Raw genomic sequence first — 15,211 nt, forward strand, 5'->3', positions numbered from 1 at the left:
TCGGTTGCACAATCCAAGCAGCGGCTGGCCAAAAGTGCTCACTCACGTGCTGGGAGCAGCTTAAATGCTAGAGGCTGTGCGTGAACAGCCCAGGAGCAGGGGTTCTCACAACAGAGCAGGGTAAGGCTGGCTCCCAGAGTCAAGGATTGGAGTGACCTAGCAGATCACTGGTCCAGATAACACTATGGGAATGTCACACACTGCCCTTTGCTTAAGGTCCCTAAGGACACTCTCAGGAGACAGACTCCCCATCCAGCACCCCATCCTGAGATTTTAGACCTCAAGGTCTAACCTTTAGTTGCCCAACCCCCAGGATCTGGCCTCCAGACTCCTGCATAGCTTAAAAACACAACCATCTCCCAGAACCCATCCACATGGGCATTCAGGGTCTATGGTTAACATCAGGGAATGTGATAGATGTCACAACAGAGACTTCGTACAGGATTCTAGACCATCCTTGCTCTTTACTTAAGCATGAGAAAGAAATATATGAAGGGGGTATTTTTGTATAACTCCGTTTATTCACCACTCTGAAAAATTCTTTGGACTGCAGTCAGGGTCCTCTGTGGACTGTACAGGGTCCTGCTGAAGCGCATGGCTTTTCTTCTTAGTTATGGAACCCCTTTCTCTGCCAGCATACTTTGACCTTGGTTGATCCTGCAGCTATGCCAAGCTTCTACTGCTACAAAAGCATTCCTGCCTCTGCCCTAAGCATCCTTTGTGGCTTTGAAAATCTCAAAATGACTCAGCAGTTAGTGGTGGGACTTTAGTCATAAGCTTCTGGTAATTTTCCACTCTTCAAACCCCAGCCCTTTACAGGCAAACTGGAGGAAATGGCTTCTCCCAGCTGTAGCCAGCCTCCTTAGTATAACTATTAACCCAGAGTAGTAATTTAAGGGCAACTCCTCTCCACTGTATCTAGTCTGGGAAAGATATGGTTACAGGCTTGTCAGCAATGGTGGATACACCTAGATATACAGACATTCCATTATACAGCAATTTTCATAAGAAAAAAAATCACAAAATGAACCAGAATTCATAAATTCTACAGACAGATTCCCCAAAGCATCACAGTTCTCTAAAAGAAACTAAAGTTGGCATTGTGGAATACTAGAAGTGCAATCAAATGCTTCTGAGATGACAATATAGATGCAAAATGCCAGCCCCACAAACTCAGTTTGAAATCAGAGTCCAAATGCATTCTTTCTGGGTCACTCAAAACAAACAAATATTCTGCAATCTGGACTTCGAGTCAGGGAGGGAGTGACTAACCACAATCCAGCTCACTTTTTTAGAGCAATGTTGGTTCTGCAAGACTAACAAGAACTAAAGGTGTGTTAATAATCAGACAATGCAGAGGGAGAAAAACAAAGGCATCTTTGGACTCCATGTTACTTCAGAACAGAATGGTGTCAAGAGTTATTCTGCTAAAGATTGTAACCATGATTCCAAAGGAGTCCAGTTTATTTCGGTTGGGTCCATCTACTTTGACAAAGAGACACCATCAGATGATTATTGTAGCGTACATAGGATACGACTGTTCAAACCAATGCTTTGTGTCCCGTCCCCCCGCCCCTTAGAAGAGCAGTAATGGTAAGAATTTATATTTCAACTCATGGAACAAGTTCCATTAAAGAAACTATCACCAATAGTGTTTCAACTTGCATCCATGTGAATCTGAAGCATTTCTGGCCTTTGGAGATCTTTCATAACCAGCTCTTGTAGCCCATACTCCCTCCTCTAGCCCATGTTGCTCCAAAGGTGGAGTTTGACCTCAGGGCACAAGGACTCCCCACTCTCTTAGTAGGAGCTGGAAGCTAAGACATGATGGGGCAAAATGTGGAGGCACCTTTGAAACAGAGGCAAAAAAGTTCCTAAATTACCTGAGGATTTTCCTACTTGCTAATCAAATTGGTATGAACATCCACTCACAGCCCTACTGAATCCTAGCTCCCCCCTAACTTCTATATTCTTCACTCCTATTGATTCACCCCCTCCCACCTTTGTCCTCTGCTAATGTACAAAGGACCAAAAACAAGTTAGATACCTGAATTAACCAAACTGCATTCCTTCCCAAACCCTTCATCTACCCTGTATTTGGAGTAAACTCTTCACGTCAAGGACTGTTTTGTGCATCCAGAACACTGGAGGTCTAGTTCCAATTGGAGCATTTGGAATACAAATAAATATTACTTTAGAGAACTGCAGAATGAATAAGCCACTTACGCACAATGGAAGGGCTACAAAATCCAAAGCCAAGCCTAAAAAGGTGTAATATGCAGTAAGTCATACCTGCTGTATTTTGTTTCACCATAAGTATGAAGAGTGCTTACATTTTTGTTGCAAGAAGTCCTTATGGAGAGCCAGTAAATTATATTTGTACCACAAACAAAATCTTATGTTTGATTTGGTTGAGCCAGTACACCAGAACTTCAAGGGGAATAAATTCATTATAACCAAGAGTAGCTACCAGCTATCATCATTTAGTTTCACTCACTCAACAAGGGGTTTAATTTGTCAGATCTGCCATTGTTAGCACTTCAGTGGTCTCTCCCATTCCAATCCATTGTGCGTCAGCTATAACTCCCCTCTCCTGTTGCATTGCTCTGCTCCATTCTGCTGGCTTACAGTCAAATGGAATTTACTAAAATACTGTTCTCTAATATATTAGATTAATTCTGCTAAGAAACATTTCCCTAGCAGCATAGCGCAGGTAGGAAGAGTATAGCTATGAATCTGATGATGTTTGTTTAGGCCAAAGACAGGTCTGTGTACTTGGAACAATCAATCAATTTCCCCTCTCAAAAAGGTACATAGTGGCATGTGCACTAACCAGTGACTTATGGGCCAACTCCTGCAGAGTTCCAAGTACCTGCAACTTCAAGTTCAATGAGAGTTCCAGGTCTCCTGCACGTCTCAGAACTGGTTCTTGGTTATGAGTCGACAATACTAGAAGCCTGATTTTTCAAGATGCAATTAGCTGGGTTGTAAAAAGTCGCCCTGGGTAACCAGCTATGCCCCGGCTAGGATTTAAGCACTTTTTTAAACGAGAAGAACTTATGTTATGCAAATGAAAAGCTGAATACTAATTTAGAAAGGCTGATCATTGAACTGAAATTTGGCCAACTGTTGCCCTTGAATATGGTCTAATCCCCTTCAGGCTTAAAAAAACAAAAACAAAAAAAACACAAACACAAAACAATGAACTAACCAAGATTATATATATTATATATATATATATAGTAAATCAGGTAGAAGTTGAATTTAGAGGGTTAATAATTTAGCCTGTAAATAGAAGTAAAAGTAATCAAGCTTTAGATGCTTTTTAGAAAGTGTTTAAAATAAGTACTCAATTGATCTGAAGAAGCCCTTCCACAGCAGCCACCCTTGTTCCTACTACAAGTATGCATTTTGAAAATATTTGTGCAAAAGACATCAAGACAATCCGTATATTGTTTGGGTTACTTCAGAGAGGAAGGAAAGCTGAAGTTGACATTCCATCCAAGTCATTCTGCATGCTCTGACAACTCACCCCCACAATTGCATGAGTTAGATACTGAAGGAAATGCAAAATTACTATTAAGTTTTAGTCAAAAATAAAAGTTATCTGCAACTGGAACTCATCAAAAAACATTGCAGTACTTGTCCCCCACCACATACTCTCCTCTTAACAGCCAGGAGCACTGAGCTGCCTTGTTGCCATAGCACCTCTTTGGATGTGGTCTTTTGAAGTAAGCTATGGTAGGTCTTCATAAAAATGGATTTAGTTCACTTTTCATGGCATAAGCTTATATGCCATTAACTTTCAAAAAGTTTGAGTTTTATGGAAACATTACAATTGAATCACTTTGAATTCAGACCTGTAAAAAAAATAAACATTTTCTTCAGCAACGAAAAGAGCCTCCCATCATCCCCCAATAAAAGGTGCGTCATCCCAGGGGAGCTCTAACACACTGTACAGCAGTAACATTCAGGCCTGGAGTCGTGATCCTCTATTACCTTCTGCCAGTCAACTTCTGGAGCAGAGGTAGGCAATCTATGGCATGGGGGCTGAAGGCGGCACGCGAGCTGATTTTCAGTAGCACTCACACTGCCTGGGTCCTGGCCACTAGTCCAGGGGCTCAGCGTTTTATTTAATTTTAAATGAAGCTTTCTTAAACATTTTAAAAACCTTATTTACTTTACAATAATTTAGTTTATATATTATAGACTTATAGAAAGACCTTCTAAGAATGTTCAAATGTATTACTGGCACACAAAACCTTAAATTAGAGTGAATGAATGAAAACTTGGAACACCACTTCTGAAAGGTTGCCGACCCCTGTTCTGGAGAATTGAGGGCTTTAACATATAGCCCATTCATTGTTATGGCAAACATCTAGTGAATATTTTGACATTACCAAAGTTCTGAAGTAGGAAGGCAAAAACTAGCAAGTTATTAAATCAAATTCAGAAGCTACAGTAAAAAGGTCTCCCTGGAAAAATCTCAAGAGTAGATTGATTGTTACTCAAAATCCAGGAGTTTTTCCCACTGTCCAAGATGTTTAGACCTGCCCTTACACTTGAGTTACCTTATACAATATACTCCCCGGAAAAGAAAGTCTTGCATTTGGATTCCAAAACACAATTAGATACAAGTCCAGTAAGGCCACGCAAGATAATTTAATACTTTTTGTAACACTTTCTCTTGCTCTGAACTAGTGTTACATATACACCTGCATCGCACAATCCTCTTCTTCCCCTGGTTACCACTTAATGGGATATAAAGAGAAGAGAAGCGATAAGTCTGACAAGACCTTTTTTACAGTACTGTAGTCTTACAAAGACATTCCTATATTGAAAGCATTTTGCTTTAAGTTCAAATATGGAGTTCAACTTTACAAGAATATATTCTGTGAATACACCCACTAATATTATTACTATTTAATTTCATACTTCAAGTTATGGCACATTGGACTAGGACTCGGAAAAAAACAACGCCTGCTTTTCAGGATAAGTTTTCAACTTGCCATTTTTGAGTTAAGCTACTTACTATCAATTTCTGCAGAATTGAGACACCCTTAAAATAAGCTTCTAGTCCACCTGATTGCAGAGTAAGCCTTACAAATGCACTGTTGTCTTTAAGACTGTAGATTACTTCAGTGCTCATGGTGCTGCTCAGAGCTTTAAGACACCAACAGAACACTAACTTAGGGCTAGTCTACACGGGCAACACTAAAGTGCTGCTACAGCAGCGCTTTAACGTGGCTTGTGCAGTCGCAGCAGAGTGCTGAGAGACAGCTCTCCCAGCGCTCTAAAAAAGCCCACGCCCACAAGGGGTGTGGCTCCCAGCACTGTCTATACTGGCGCTTTACAGCGCTGCAACTTTCTTGCTCGGGGTATGGAAAAAAAAAAAACACTGTTGAGAGCGTATTCTGCTAAGAATTGTCAGTTTCACTCTGCTGTTCCTAAATAAAGTTATCAGCAGTAGCAGAGCCAGGCACGGACATTCATAGAGGTCAAAAAGGAGGCTCAGTGAAGTAGAGTAGAACTCTAGGGTGGCCGGTGCTAAGAGGAGGCAAACTGTTCTCACAGGTGATTTCATTTTATCAGATACCTTCTCCCCAGAAGCTGAGATGGAAGCCCACCTAGAAGGTGGAAGGGATAGTCCTCTTAGAGGTCCTAGCACTTCCCTCTGACTGATAAGCATTCTGTGCAAGCCTATAGCAAGTGGGTTTAGCTTCTGGAAGTTTTTCCCCAGCCCGGATGAGTATCAAAAGTGTATAAGCTACATCGCTTCTATAGCATAGTTCCACATGACACACCAAACCAAGAAGTCATTCTCCATATCCAACACACACGGACTGAAGTCTCCCCCCACAAGCCGCCTCTATTCCACATAAGCAAGAGAGTTAGCAACACTAACTTCAGAAGAGAAGACTTGAGTATCTAAAATATGAACTAGATAGGTATAATATATAGTTTGTTCTTTGCTTACATCAGCTCCCCAAGTTTTAAAACAGCAAGCTTTTATAGCAGCTATTTGTATATAGACAGGTTTCAGAGTAGCAACCGTGTTAGTCTGTATCTGCAAAAAGAAGAACAGGAGTACTTGTGGCACCTTACTTAGTACTCCTGTTCTATTCGTATATAGTTTGGTATGTTTTGGCAGCACCATTGTGTGCAGTGAAAGAGGACCAAACACTACTCTATTTTTCTGGTGTAAGTCAGTCAAACATCTGAGGGAAGAATTCAGTCCATTAACCTCTACATTTGATCTTATTGCCTCATTCTAAGTTTGTTTTCCCTCTAAAATACAAGATTGTCACCAATGCACGATTGCACAAGGCAAATATAAATTGAGATAGCAAGAGCTTTCAGGAGACCCAAAGACTGAAAGGACACCATCATCCCTTATGTCACAAGGGAGCAGCAGTTTTGCATCTCCAGCAGTCTAAATCAAGACATGCTTTATTCTCAATAATGATCAAACAAAATATGATTTCACACAGCTGTCCATTGCTGTTAAATATAAAGCTAGAGTACTTGGTTGCAGGTTATGAACTACTACAATATTTTATACCAGTCAGACAGGCCAGACGTTTTCATATGCCTTTACTGCATTCAAGATGAGCCTACAAACATAGGAATCTGAGTGTATGAAATGTTCAGCTAACTGGAGTTAGGGAAACTATATTAGTGTAAAAAAGTTACTTGGTATTCATAAATGCTTAGTTTTTTAAAAAATTCTAAGATTCCCTTCACATCCATGTAATTATTAGAAAAACATCTTAGCCAGCCAACTGACTGACTTGAACATAAATTGATCACTCTAGAGTAAAGTGATAATCAGTTTGTTATTTCATAACTATCCTGGGATTTTGCCTATTTTTGTATCAGCTATGGAATGAATTCTTTGGCACTAATTTGGTATATTTTCCAGTAGGTTGTTCACTTAGGGCTTAAGTGCTGGGTACAGCTGGAGACCCAAAAAGGAGTTAGTTGTTTACAGTTCCTTAATCCTGGAGCCAGTTTTTCCATCATCTTTGTCACCAACATAGTTTAGACCAGCCCCAGGGCTGCTCTCTACTGCTCTACCTTGTAACTACACATTCCAGGTTATGTTGGACATTCATCTCTACAGCAGAGAGGGCACAGAGATGGAAGTACCAGTTATGCCATTTGAATATTCTCCCATGCTAGACTAATTTTCCATTGTGCAGTTGGGATTGCCTTACAGGCACTTTGTGTCTAAATTGTTGTGTGAGGAACTCCCAAAGATTGATATCAAGGAGTTGTAATCATTGCAAGTCTTTAAAATAGCCAGACAGCAGAGGCACAAAGTTACTTCTTGCAATTATAGGGCTCTCTGATGATGCTACAATGGTCACTTAGTTCAGAGAAACTGCTTCCTTTACAATTAAGTTTTATTTTCCTTAAAATAAAAGGAGTTGACAATATCAAGTCAAGTTTTCATAAGGCTGAGTAGGGGGTGCAGATTTGTCCTGACAAAAGAATAAAATAAATAAAATAAAAGATCACAAACACCTCCTCCCCCCCCCCCCCCCCACACACACACACAAAAATCATGGAGCAGTCACAGTAAATTTAGAAAAACAACAAGGAGTCTGGTGGCACCTTAAAGACTAACAGATTTATTTGGGCATAAGCTTTCGTGGGTAAAAACCTCACTTTTGGATGCATCCGAAGAAGTGAGGTTTTTACCCACGAAAGCTTATGCCCAAATAAATCTGTTAGTCTTTAAGGTGCCACCAGACTCCTCGTTGTTTTTGTGGATACAGACTAACACTGCTACCCCAGATAGTAAATTTAGTAACAGTTATGGGTTTTTGATAAAAATGACAAATGACACACTGGGACTTGGGGGAGGGGGGGCAGAAAGGGGAAGGAGATGGAGAGCGAGCCTGCCCCCATACTCACCCCTTGGGGCAGCTCCTGTGTCTCCCATCCCATGAGGCTGGGCCTGGCTCACTATTCTGGCCATTGTGACCTGGCACAAATGGTTGCGGCACCACTCAAAGTAGGCCTGGCTGGGGGATGGCTAGGCTGAGTTTGTGTGAACAGTGCTGTGAACCCATGTGCCAGGTGGCAATGCCCAGAGTGGTGAGCCAGCTCCAGCCCCATGGGATGGGAGCTGCCCTTGCAAGGTGAGGGTGTTAAAATCATGGACACAGACAAGACATGGACAAACAGGAAAATCATGTATCCATGACATTTCCCTCCCCGCATCATGACACTGCTGCATCCTAGCTAGGACATCTGATATATTACATGGCTTCCTTATTTTCTATTTGATGCTCTGAGTTTTGGGAAAGATAAATATGACAGTATGAAGTTCAAGCTGACAAGAATGTTTTTGGCAAGCCATCTAAAACAAGGAGGTATATGAAATATTCTGGTATCACATGCCTACTTGCCCTAGCAAATGTAACAATGATTAATTTTACTAAGTTCTAATCAGTATGGCACAAAACATTAGGAGTAGAAAACTGCATTTTACATACAAAGTAGAAGTATTTATATGAACACAAAACACCATTAAGACCGGCATTAATTTGTGTAAACCAAACCAAAGTGTTCAGAATCAATATAATGGAGCAGATAGCAGGAGCACTGAAGAAATGCAAAACTAAAGGTTTGGAATTCCTGGATTTTATATGATTCAGAATGTGGAGACAACACTGCAATATCCTGATTTTTAATGCAGGTAATAATTTAGATATATTTTCCTAATGAAGACTTCATACTCAAATCATTCAGAAATGAACAGATGGGCATATTTTGTCTGCTTCCCATTGTCCTGAAACGAGTTACTAGTTCATAAATCTCTTCCCCTTTCAGAAGTTGAAATTCTAATTATTTCTCCTAAGCTAGTATCCTATATTATATTTTCAATTCTGCACTTGCCTTTCAACAGTATGTTTCTAGCAAGTCTAGGAGAGAGTTGTGAATGTAGTTTTATTGTAAGTAAAGTAGTAAAACTTTCAACTAAATAAAAAGCTATAGAAGATAGGAAATAAAAGGAAGTCACACATACAATTTAAAAAAGCACCAAATTTGTTGTTCCTCTTCTAATCAGTGTTTTTGAAAAGCCTATAAAGGGTAAAACACAAGACCACTACAGCTGATCGTGTTAATGTTTCTGCTTTCTCTTGTGCCCGCTCCCCTCCAACACACACTAAAAGGAGGAACTTAACTAGAATTAAAGCCAACATGCTTCTAGCATGGAACTTTTCTTGTACAAGAAAACTACAACAGGAAGCACAGCTGAGTTCTTTATTTCTCTAAGATACGCCTTGCAGAGAATGTATAAAGGTTAGACAACGCTACATATTCACTGCTTAGGGTACATCTTTGCTACCCGCCAATATGGCAGGTAGTGATCGATTTATCTGGGATCGATATATCGCATCTCGTTAAGACGCAATATATCGATCCCCGAACCCGCTCACCGTCAACTCCGAAACTCCACCAGAGCGAGCGGCAGTAGTGCAGTCAACGGGGGAGTCGTGGACATCGATCCCGCACCGTCTGGACCCCAGGTAATCCGATCCAAGATGCGCACCTTCAGCTATGCGAATAGCGTAGCTGAAGGTGCGCATCTTGGATCGATATCCTCCCCCCCCCCCCCCGCCCCATGTAGACCAGCCCTTAGTTATGAAAGAATGCAGTAACATTGCAATACTATATTTCCTACTGCAGAGCCCCACAAATATTGTTCAAGCTGTTGGCATATCATATATACCAACAAATTTAATCCTCCTGGCATTAAATCTATAATGTAAACTCTTCTTGCCTAAGTCATTTGCAAAAACTGAAGTACTGGAAGCTGAATCATTGTCTCAGTAAGTTTAGACCATACCATAGGTGGTCAATTTCCATTAGGTTTATTTTTCTTTAAAAAAAAAAAAAATGTACTTTTTTTTTGAAGCATAGATTATTATCCACCTTAAGTGCTTAAGTCAATTGACAACGGGACCTATGCCCTTTTAAATATTTTACTCAACATCAAATGGTACTGTTCAACAGGAGTCTGAACACACACAGCTTATGAAGAAACATCCTGAGCCATTGGTTAAGCATTCACAAATTCAAAGCTAAAGTGCTCACCTAGCTGTATACATCCTATCAGCACACCCATTAAAGACATGTGCTTCAAGTATAGCCACATGTTCCTGTCTGGATTTCGGAGATTGAAGTGTTGCAAGAATAGAACAAATATGAAATTCTACCACTTATTCACCTGCTAATGTCACAGTCAGAGCAATTGAAATGTTAAAAGTGGAAAGTTGATAGACAGTAAGACTACTATAGAGTTCTGTGTAGTCACAAAAAAGCATGAATGAGAACTTACAAATAAAACTGTTAGCTGAGAAGTGTTTGCAGAAACAGTTCCTTTTTTAATTTTTAGGTGCTGGAAGAATTTATTCCATGCTTTAAGAAACATTTGAAGTTAATATTGGCAAGTGGGGTTATTAACACATAGTGGCTTTTAGGTATCAGAAGTTTAAGTTTGCTAGAAATAACTTGATCCTTCCAACTGAAATTCAGCCACCAACTTTTTAGCTAGTTAAGTGAGAAGCATTTTAAAACAAGAGGCGGACAGGCTGTGAACTCAAAACTTGATTCTACACAAGTAGTCATATCAAACACTACCAACCAAAGCATCCAAGCTCTCAGATAAAGTGTAGTTTAGGAGTAATTTTAACCTTGGATTCCAAACTTTAAGAGTGGCCTACTGTAGATAAGCTGTAAAAATTCATAAAAAAAAACTACTATATCAGGTCTCCTCTGCTGACTGGCAGCAAGCTCTCTTGTACGTGTATGGAGAATTAAGCCATCAGCTTCTGCATAATTCAAGCTTTCATTTAAAGTTAAAGTTTCTAGTCATTGTTTGTGAAGATAGGTTTCAGAGTGGTAGCAGCGTTAGTCTGTATCAGCAAAAACAACTGGGAGTCCTTGGGGCACCTTAGAGACTAAAGTTTACATGCATTTAACACTTGCAAGGTTGACAATGTTATCTTCCTGTGTCTAGAGCCTGGCAGCTCCAGTACCACCATTGCTACTTACCCAAACAGCAGCAGAGTAAAATTGAGAGAAATCGTTAGTTTCATTTCTACTAATTATAACCCTGTGGGTAGTAGTGAAGCCATCAAGAACAGCTTCAAGCAGCAACCTGGAGTTATTCACAACGGAGGATTTCTCTCCCACCCCAAGGGGGGGGAGGGGAGAAGACTGGGGAGGAGTACAGTAGCACAAGTTTATTCCTCTACCTCCCCAACAGTAGACAAGAGGCTATGGAGGGGAGGGACTAGACAAGGCTCCTTTTACCATCCAGCATCTAGAAGGGGTAGAGCCCCACACAACACATACTAGCCATTTACTACTCAAAAAGAGTTACCAGCAACTGAGCCCCAAAACAGAGTCTCGCGACAACACTCCAGTAAAAGTCCTAGCATTCACCCCTTTCCCTCTCCACCAAACCTGGCAGAATGCTGGGTTTAGGAGAACACTGTCCCTTGCTGGTGGGACCCATTTCACGACCACCCCCTTTCCCCACTTCCTATAAATAATTTTAGGCATCCAGCTAGTACTTAAAAAAATAAAATAAAATACAACACACATCTTGCACTACAACAATATTGTAGGCAAAATCCACCTCCCATCAACTTCACTAGGGCCAGGATTTTACAGGTGTCTATGTTAGTTAATCCAAGTCAAGTGATACCAAAGTTTTAAGATAATAGTTCTGAATCAAAGGGAGTGAGGAGGGTATTCCATAGAAGATGCATCCAAACTCATAGGCATTTCAGAATTTAGGCTCCAGTACCTTTAAAATCCAATTTAGAGTGTAGTAGACATGCAGAATACACACTAGGTAACTGAAGTGTCGAATTCTACTTCTCCCCACCCGGTTTTATACACACCATTCATCATTAAAGATGAACTTAAATTGCAATTTAAGTTCAAGATTCAATATTTTGCTCATATGTCAGGGTGGACACCATTTTCAGTTAGCATATTTCTGACTGGGGTTTGTTAAGAATTAATTCAGAAGATTAGGAACGTCACATCATGCAAGTTTACTTCAGCCCATTATTTTGATAGTACAAGCATAGACACTTTTAGACATTTGGTTTGGTAAGATATTTTAGTTTGATATTAGCATTATGTTGCTACTGGGCAATTCAACTGCTCCATTTACTAGAGCAACAACAACAAAAATCTAATTAGCACCCACATACATTAACACTTTACAAGACAGCACATTTTTTTATTTGTAAATTGTCTCTTCATTGTCTTAGTCAAGAGCAAAAAACCAGTTGCAATTTTTACAGTATTTTATTTCCATCAATAAGCCTGTATCCAGCTCAACAAACCTCCCCCCCCCCCCCCGGAAAAAGTTAACTCCTTTGTTCTGCATAAGGATGGGATCCATTACCACACAGCTCTAATACACTTCTCAGGAATAGCTTATAATCTAAGAGAAGTTCTCATGCTTTTTTCTATTAGCTGAGCCCCATTACACCAATAAAATATATTCAGTCATTACCATCATCCCTGGCAAATACACACCTACCAGACATCTGTATGCATGTTAGCCAAGAAGATTACTGAAGGCCTGAGCTCCAGTTTCAGTAGCCTGACAAACTGACACCCAGACATATATGACAAGCTGGGTTTTTTTTTTTAACTGTAATTTTATGTTTTGCCTATCTTCCTTAAAGTGAACCTGACATCTCACTAAAGAGACAAGGTGGGTGAAGTAATACTGTTTACTGGACTAACTTCTGTGTATGAAAAATACAAGCATTGGAGCTACACAGAGCTGAAGAAGAGCTCTAGGTAAGCTCGAAAGCCTGTCTCTCTCACCAACAGAAATTGGTCCAATAAAATATATTACCTCCCCCACCTGGTCTCTCACATATCCCAGGACCACCACAGCTACAACACCACTGCAAACTTGTCACTAGCACAAATGAGACCCCTCTGCAGTGCACACCAGTTAGCAGGAGAGTTAGATAAGTTAACCATACGAAGGCCGTCATCAAGCTTTCCCCTCGTTCTATAGGGCAGAGTGGCTCACACCGCATCCAAGCCCCACTCTGGTCTCTCAATGCGACCCCCCAGAGTGGGAGGGAGGGAAGATTCAGGTTTCCCCTTATGACATGTTTACACTACGAGCTAGGCGGAGGTTTAACACCTGGTGCGAACCCAGTGTAACAGCGGCGGTCTGATGCGCCAATCTAGGCAGCATCACCTCAGCTGCTCACGCAGGGCTCGTAGCCTGGGCCTAGGCCCGCCCGCCGGCACGGGCCCTCCCAGCCGCAAGATGGTGAATGAGACACGGCGCTACCGCGGGGGGGACCCGCAGCCCCAGCACGGCGCGCGGGGGTGGAGTCCGACCTCAGCCCAGCCGTGTCACGGTTACAGCCAGAGGGGACGGGGACAAGGTCCAGCCTAGAGTGGGAGGGGGCAGAGAAGACGTTACCCCACGCACACGGCGGGGGAGGGGAGACGCAACCCTGGGGGGGGGGTCACTAGGCGGCAGGGGCAGCAACAGCCCCCCCTCCCCGCTGGCAGCCCCCGGCGACCATCCTCCCCTCACCTTGACCCTGATCTCGTAGGTGGTGAAGCGGCCGCGGCCGACCCCCACGGTCTGCGGGTTGCTCACGTCGATCTCGAGGAAGTTGCTGGGCGGCCCGTAGGCGTCGTTCAGGTTCTGCGGTTTGCTCATGAGCCGCCTGGTGTCCGCGATGGTTTCGGCCATTTCCCTGCCCGCCCGCGCCGGGTCCCCGCCCCTCCTCGCAGACAGCAGGGACTTAGCGAGCCAACCCCACTCCCCTCTCGCCCTCTTATTCTCCGGCAAACAGCTGACTCCAGAGCTACGCGCAGCGACCCGCCCGCCGCCCGGCACGAGCGGATGCGCCCACCGCTCGCGCGGGGAATCCCGGGACTTGTAGTCCTTTCGCTGCCGCCGAACTCGCTCAGAGCTAGCACAGAAAGGGATGAGAAAACTACAACTCCCATGCTGCACCGGGAAAGGGCGCAACAGGCAAGACTGAAAAAATTATCTTCATAGGCGCGTTCGCAGAGGGAAATGAAAAGCAAGGGGGGCAGGGGGAGCAGGTCCAGATCAGTAGTTGAGGCCCAATAATAGTTATGGGGAAACTGATAGGAACTTCACTAGCCCTAGGACTGAGTTCATAGTCTCTGCATTTGTGGGAAAGGGGGAGTTGCAGGCTCCTCACTCACTTCTCCTTTTTCATTTATAGGTAGGGTTGCCAGGCGCCCAGTTTTGGACTGGAACGCTGGGTTGAAAAGGGACCAAGATGGCTCTGGTAAGCACTGCTGACCAGGCCGCTAGAAGTCCAGTTGGCTACAGCAACCAGCTTTATGCGGCTCCCGGAAGCAGCCAGCATGTCCCGCCAGCTCTTAGGGCAGGGGCCCAACATAGAAACAGCCATACTGGGTCAGACTAAAGGTCCATCTGTCCCTGTATCCTGTTTTCCAAAGTGGCCAATGACACATGCCCCAGAGGGAATGAACAAAAGAGGTAATCATCATCCCCTGTCGCTCATTCCCAGTGTCAGGCAAACAGAAGCTAGGAACACCATCCCTGCCCATTCTGGCTAATAGCCATTGATGGACCTATCCTCCATGAATTTATCTAGTTCTTTTTTGAACCCTGTTATAGTCTTGGCCTTCACAACAGACTCTGGCAAGTAGTTCCACAGGTTGACTGTGCGTTGTGTGAAGAAATACTTCCTTTTATTTGTTTTAAACCTGTTGCCTATTAATTTAATTTGGTGACCCCTAGTTCTTGTGTTATGAGAAAAAGTAAATAACACTTCCTTATCTATTTTCTCTACACCAGTCATGATTTTATAGACCTCAATCATATCTCCCCTTAATCGTCTCTTTTCCAAGCTGAAAAGTCCAAGTTTTATTAATCTCTCCTCATACAGAAGCTGTTCCATACCCCTAATAATTGTTGCCCTTTTCTGAACCTTTTCCAATTCCAATATATCTTTTTTGATATGGGATGACCACATCAGCATACAGTATTCAAGATGTGGGTATACCATGGATTTATATAGAGACAATATGATATTTTCTGCCTTATTTTCTATGCCTTTCTTAATGATTCCCAACATTCTGTTTGCTTTTTTGACTGCCACTGCACACTGAGTGGATGTTTTCAGCCACA

General features: G+C 42.3%; 1 protein-coding gene across 1 annotated transcript in view; it reads right to left on the reverse strand.

The window, feature by feature from the left end:
• SNX3 (sorting nexin 3) overlaps positions 1–13,962 on the reverse strand; it is a 28,722-nt gene extending 14,760 nt beyond the window's left edge. The window contains exon 1 of the mRNA XM_005287658.5: positions 13,610–13,962. Coding sequence (XP_005287715.1) covers positions 13,610–13,771 — 162 coding nt within the window. The 5' untranslated portion in view covers positions 13,772–13,962. The remainder of the gene's footprint in view (positions 1–13,609) is intronic.
• Positions 13,963–15,211: the final 1,249 nt, after the last annotated feature.

This window comes from Chrysemys picta, chromosome 3 (genome assembly GCF_011386835.1).
Source record: "Chrysemys picta bellii isolate R12L10 chromosome 3, ASM1138683v2, whole genome shotgun sequence".
Taxonomy (NCBI): Eukaryota; Metazoa; Chordata; order Testudines; family Emydidae; genus Chrysemys; species Chrysemys picta.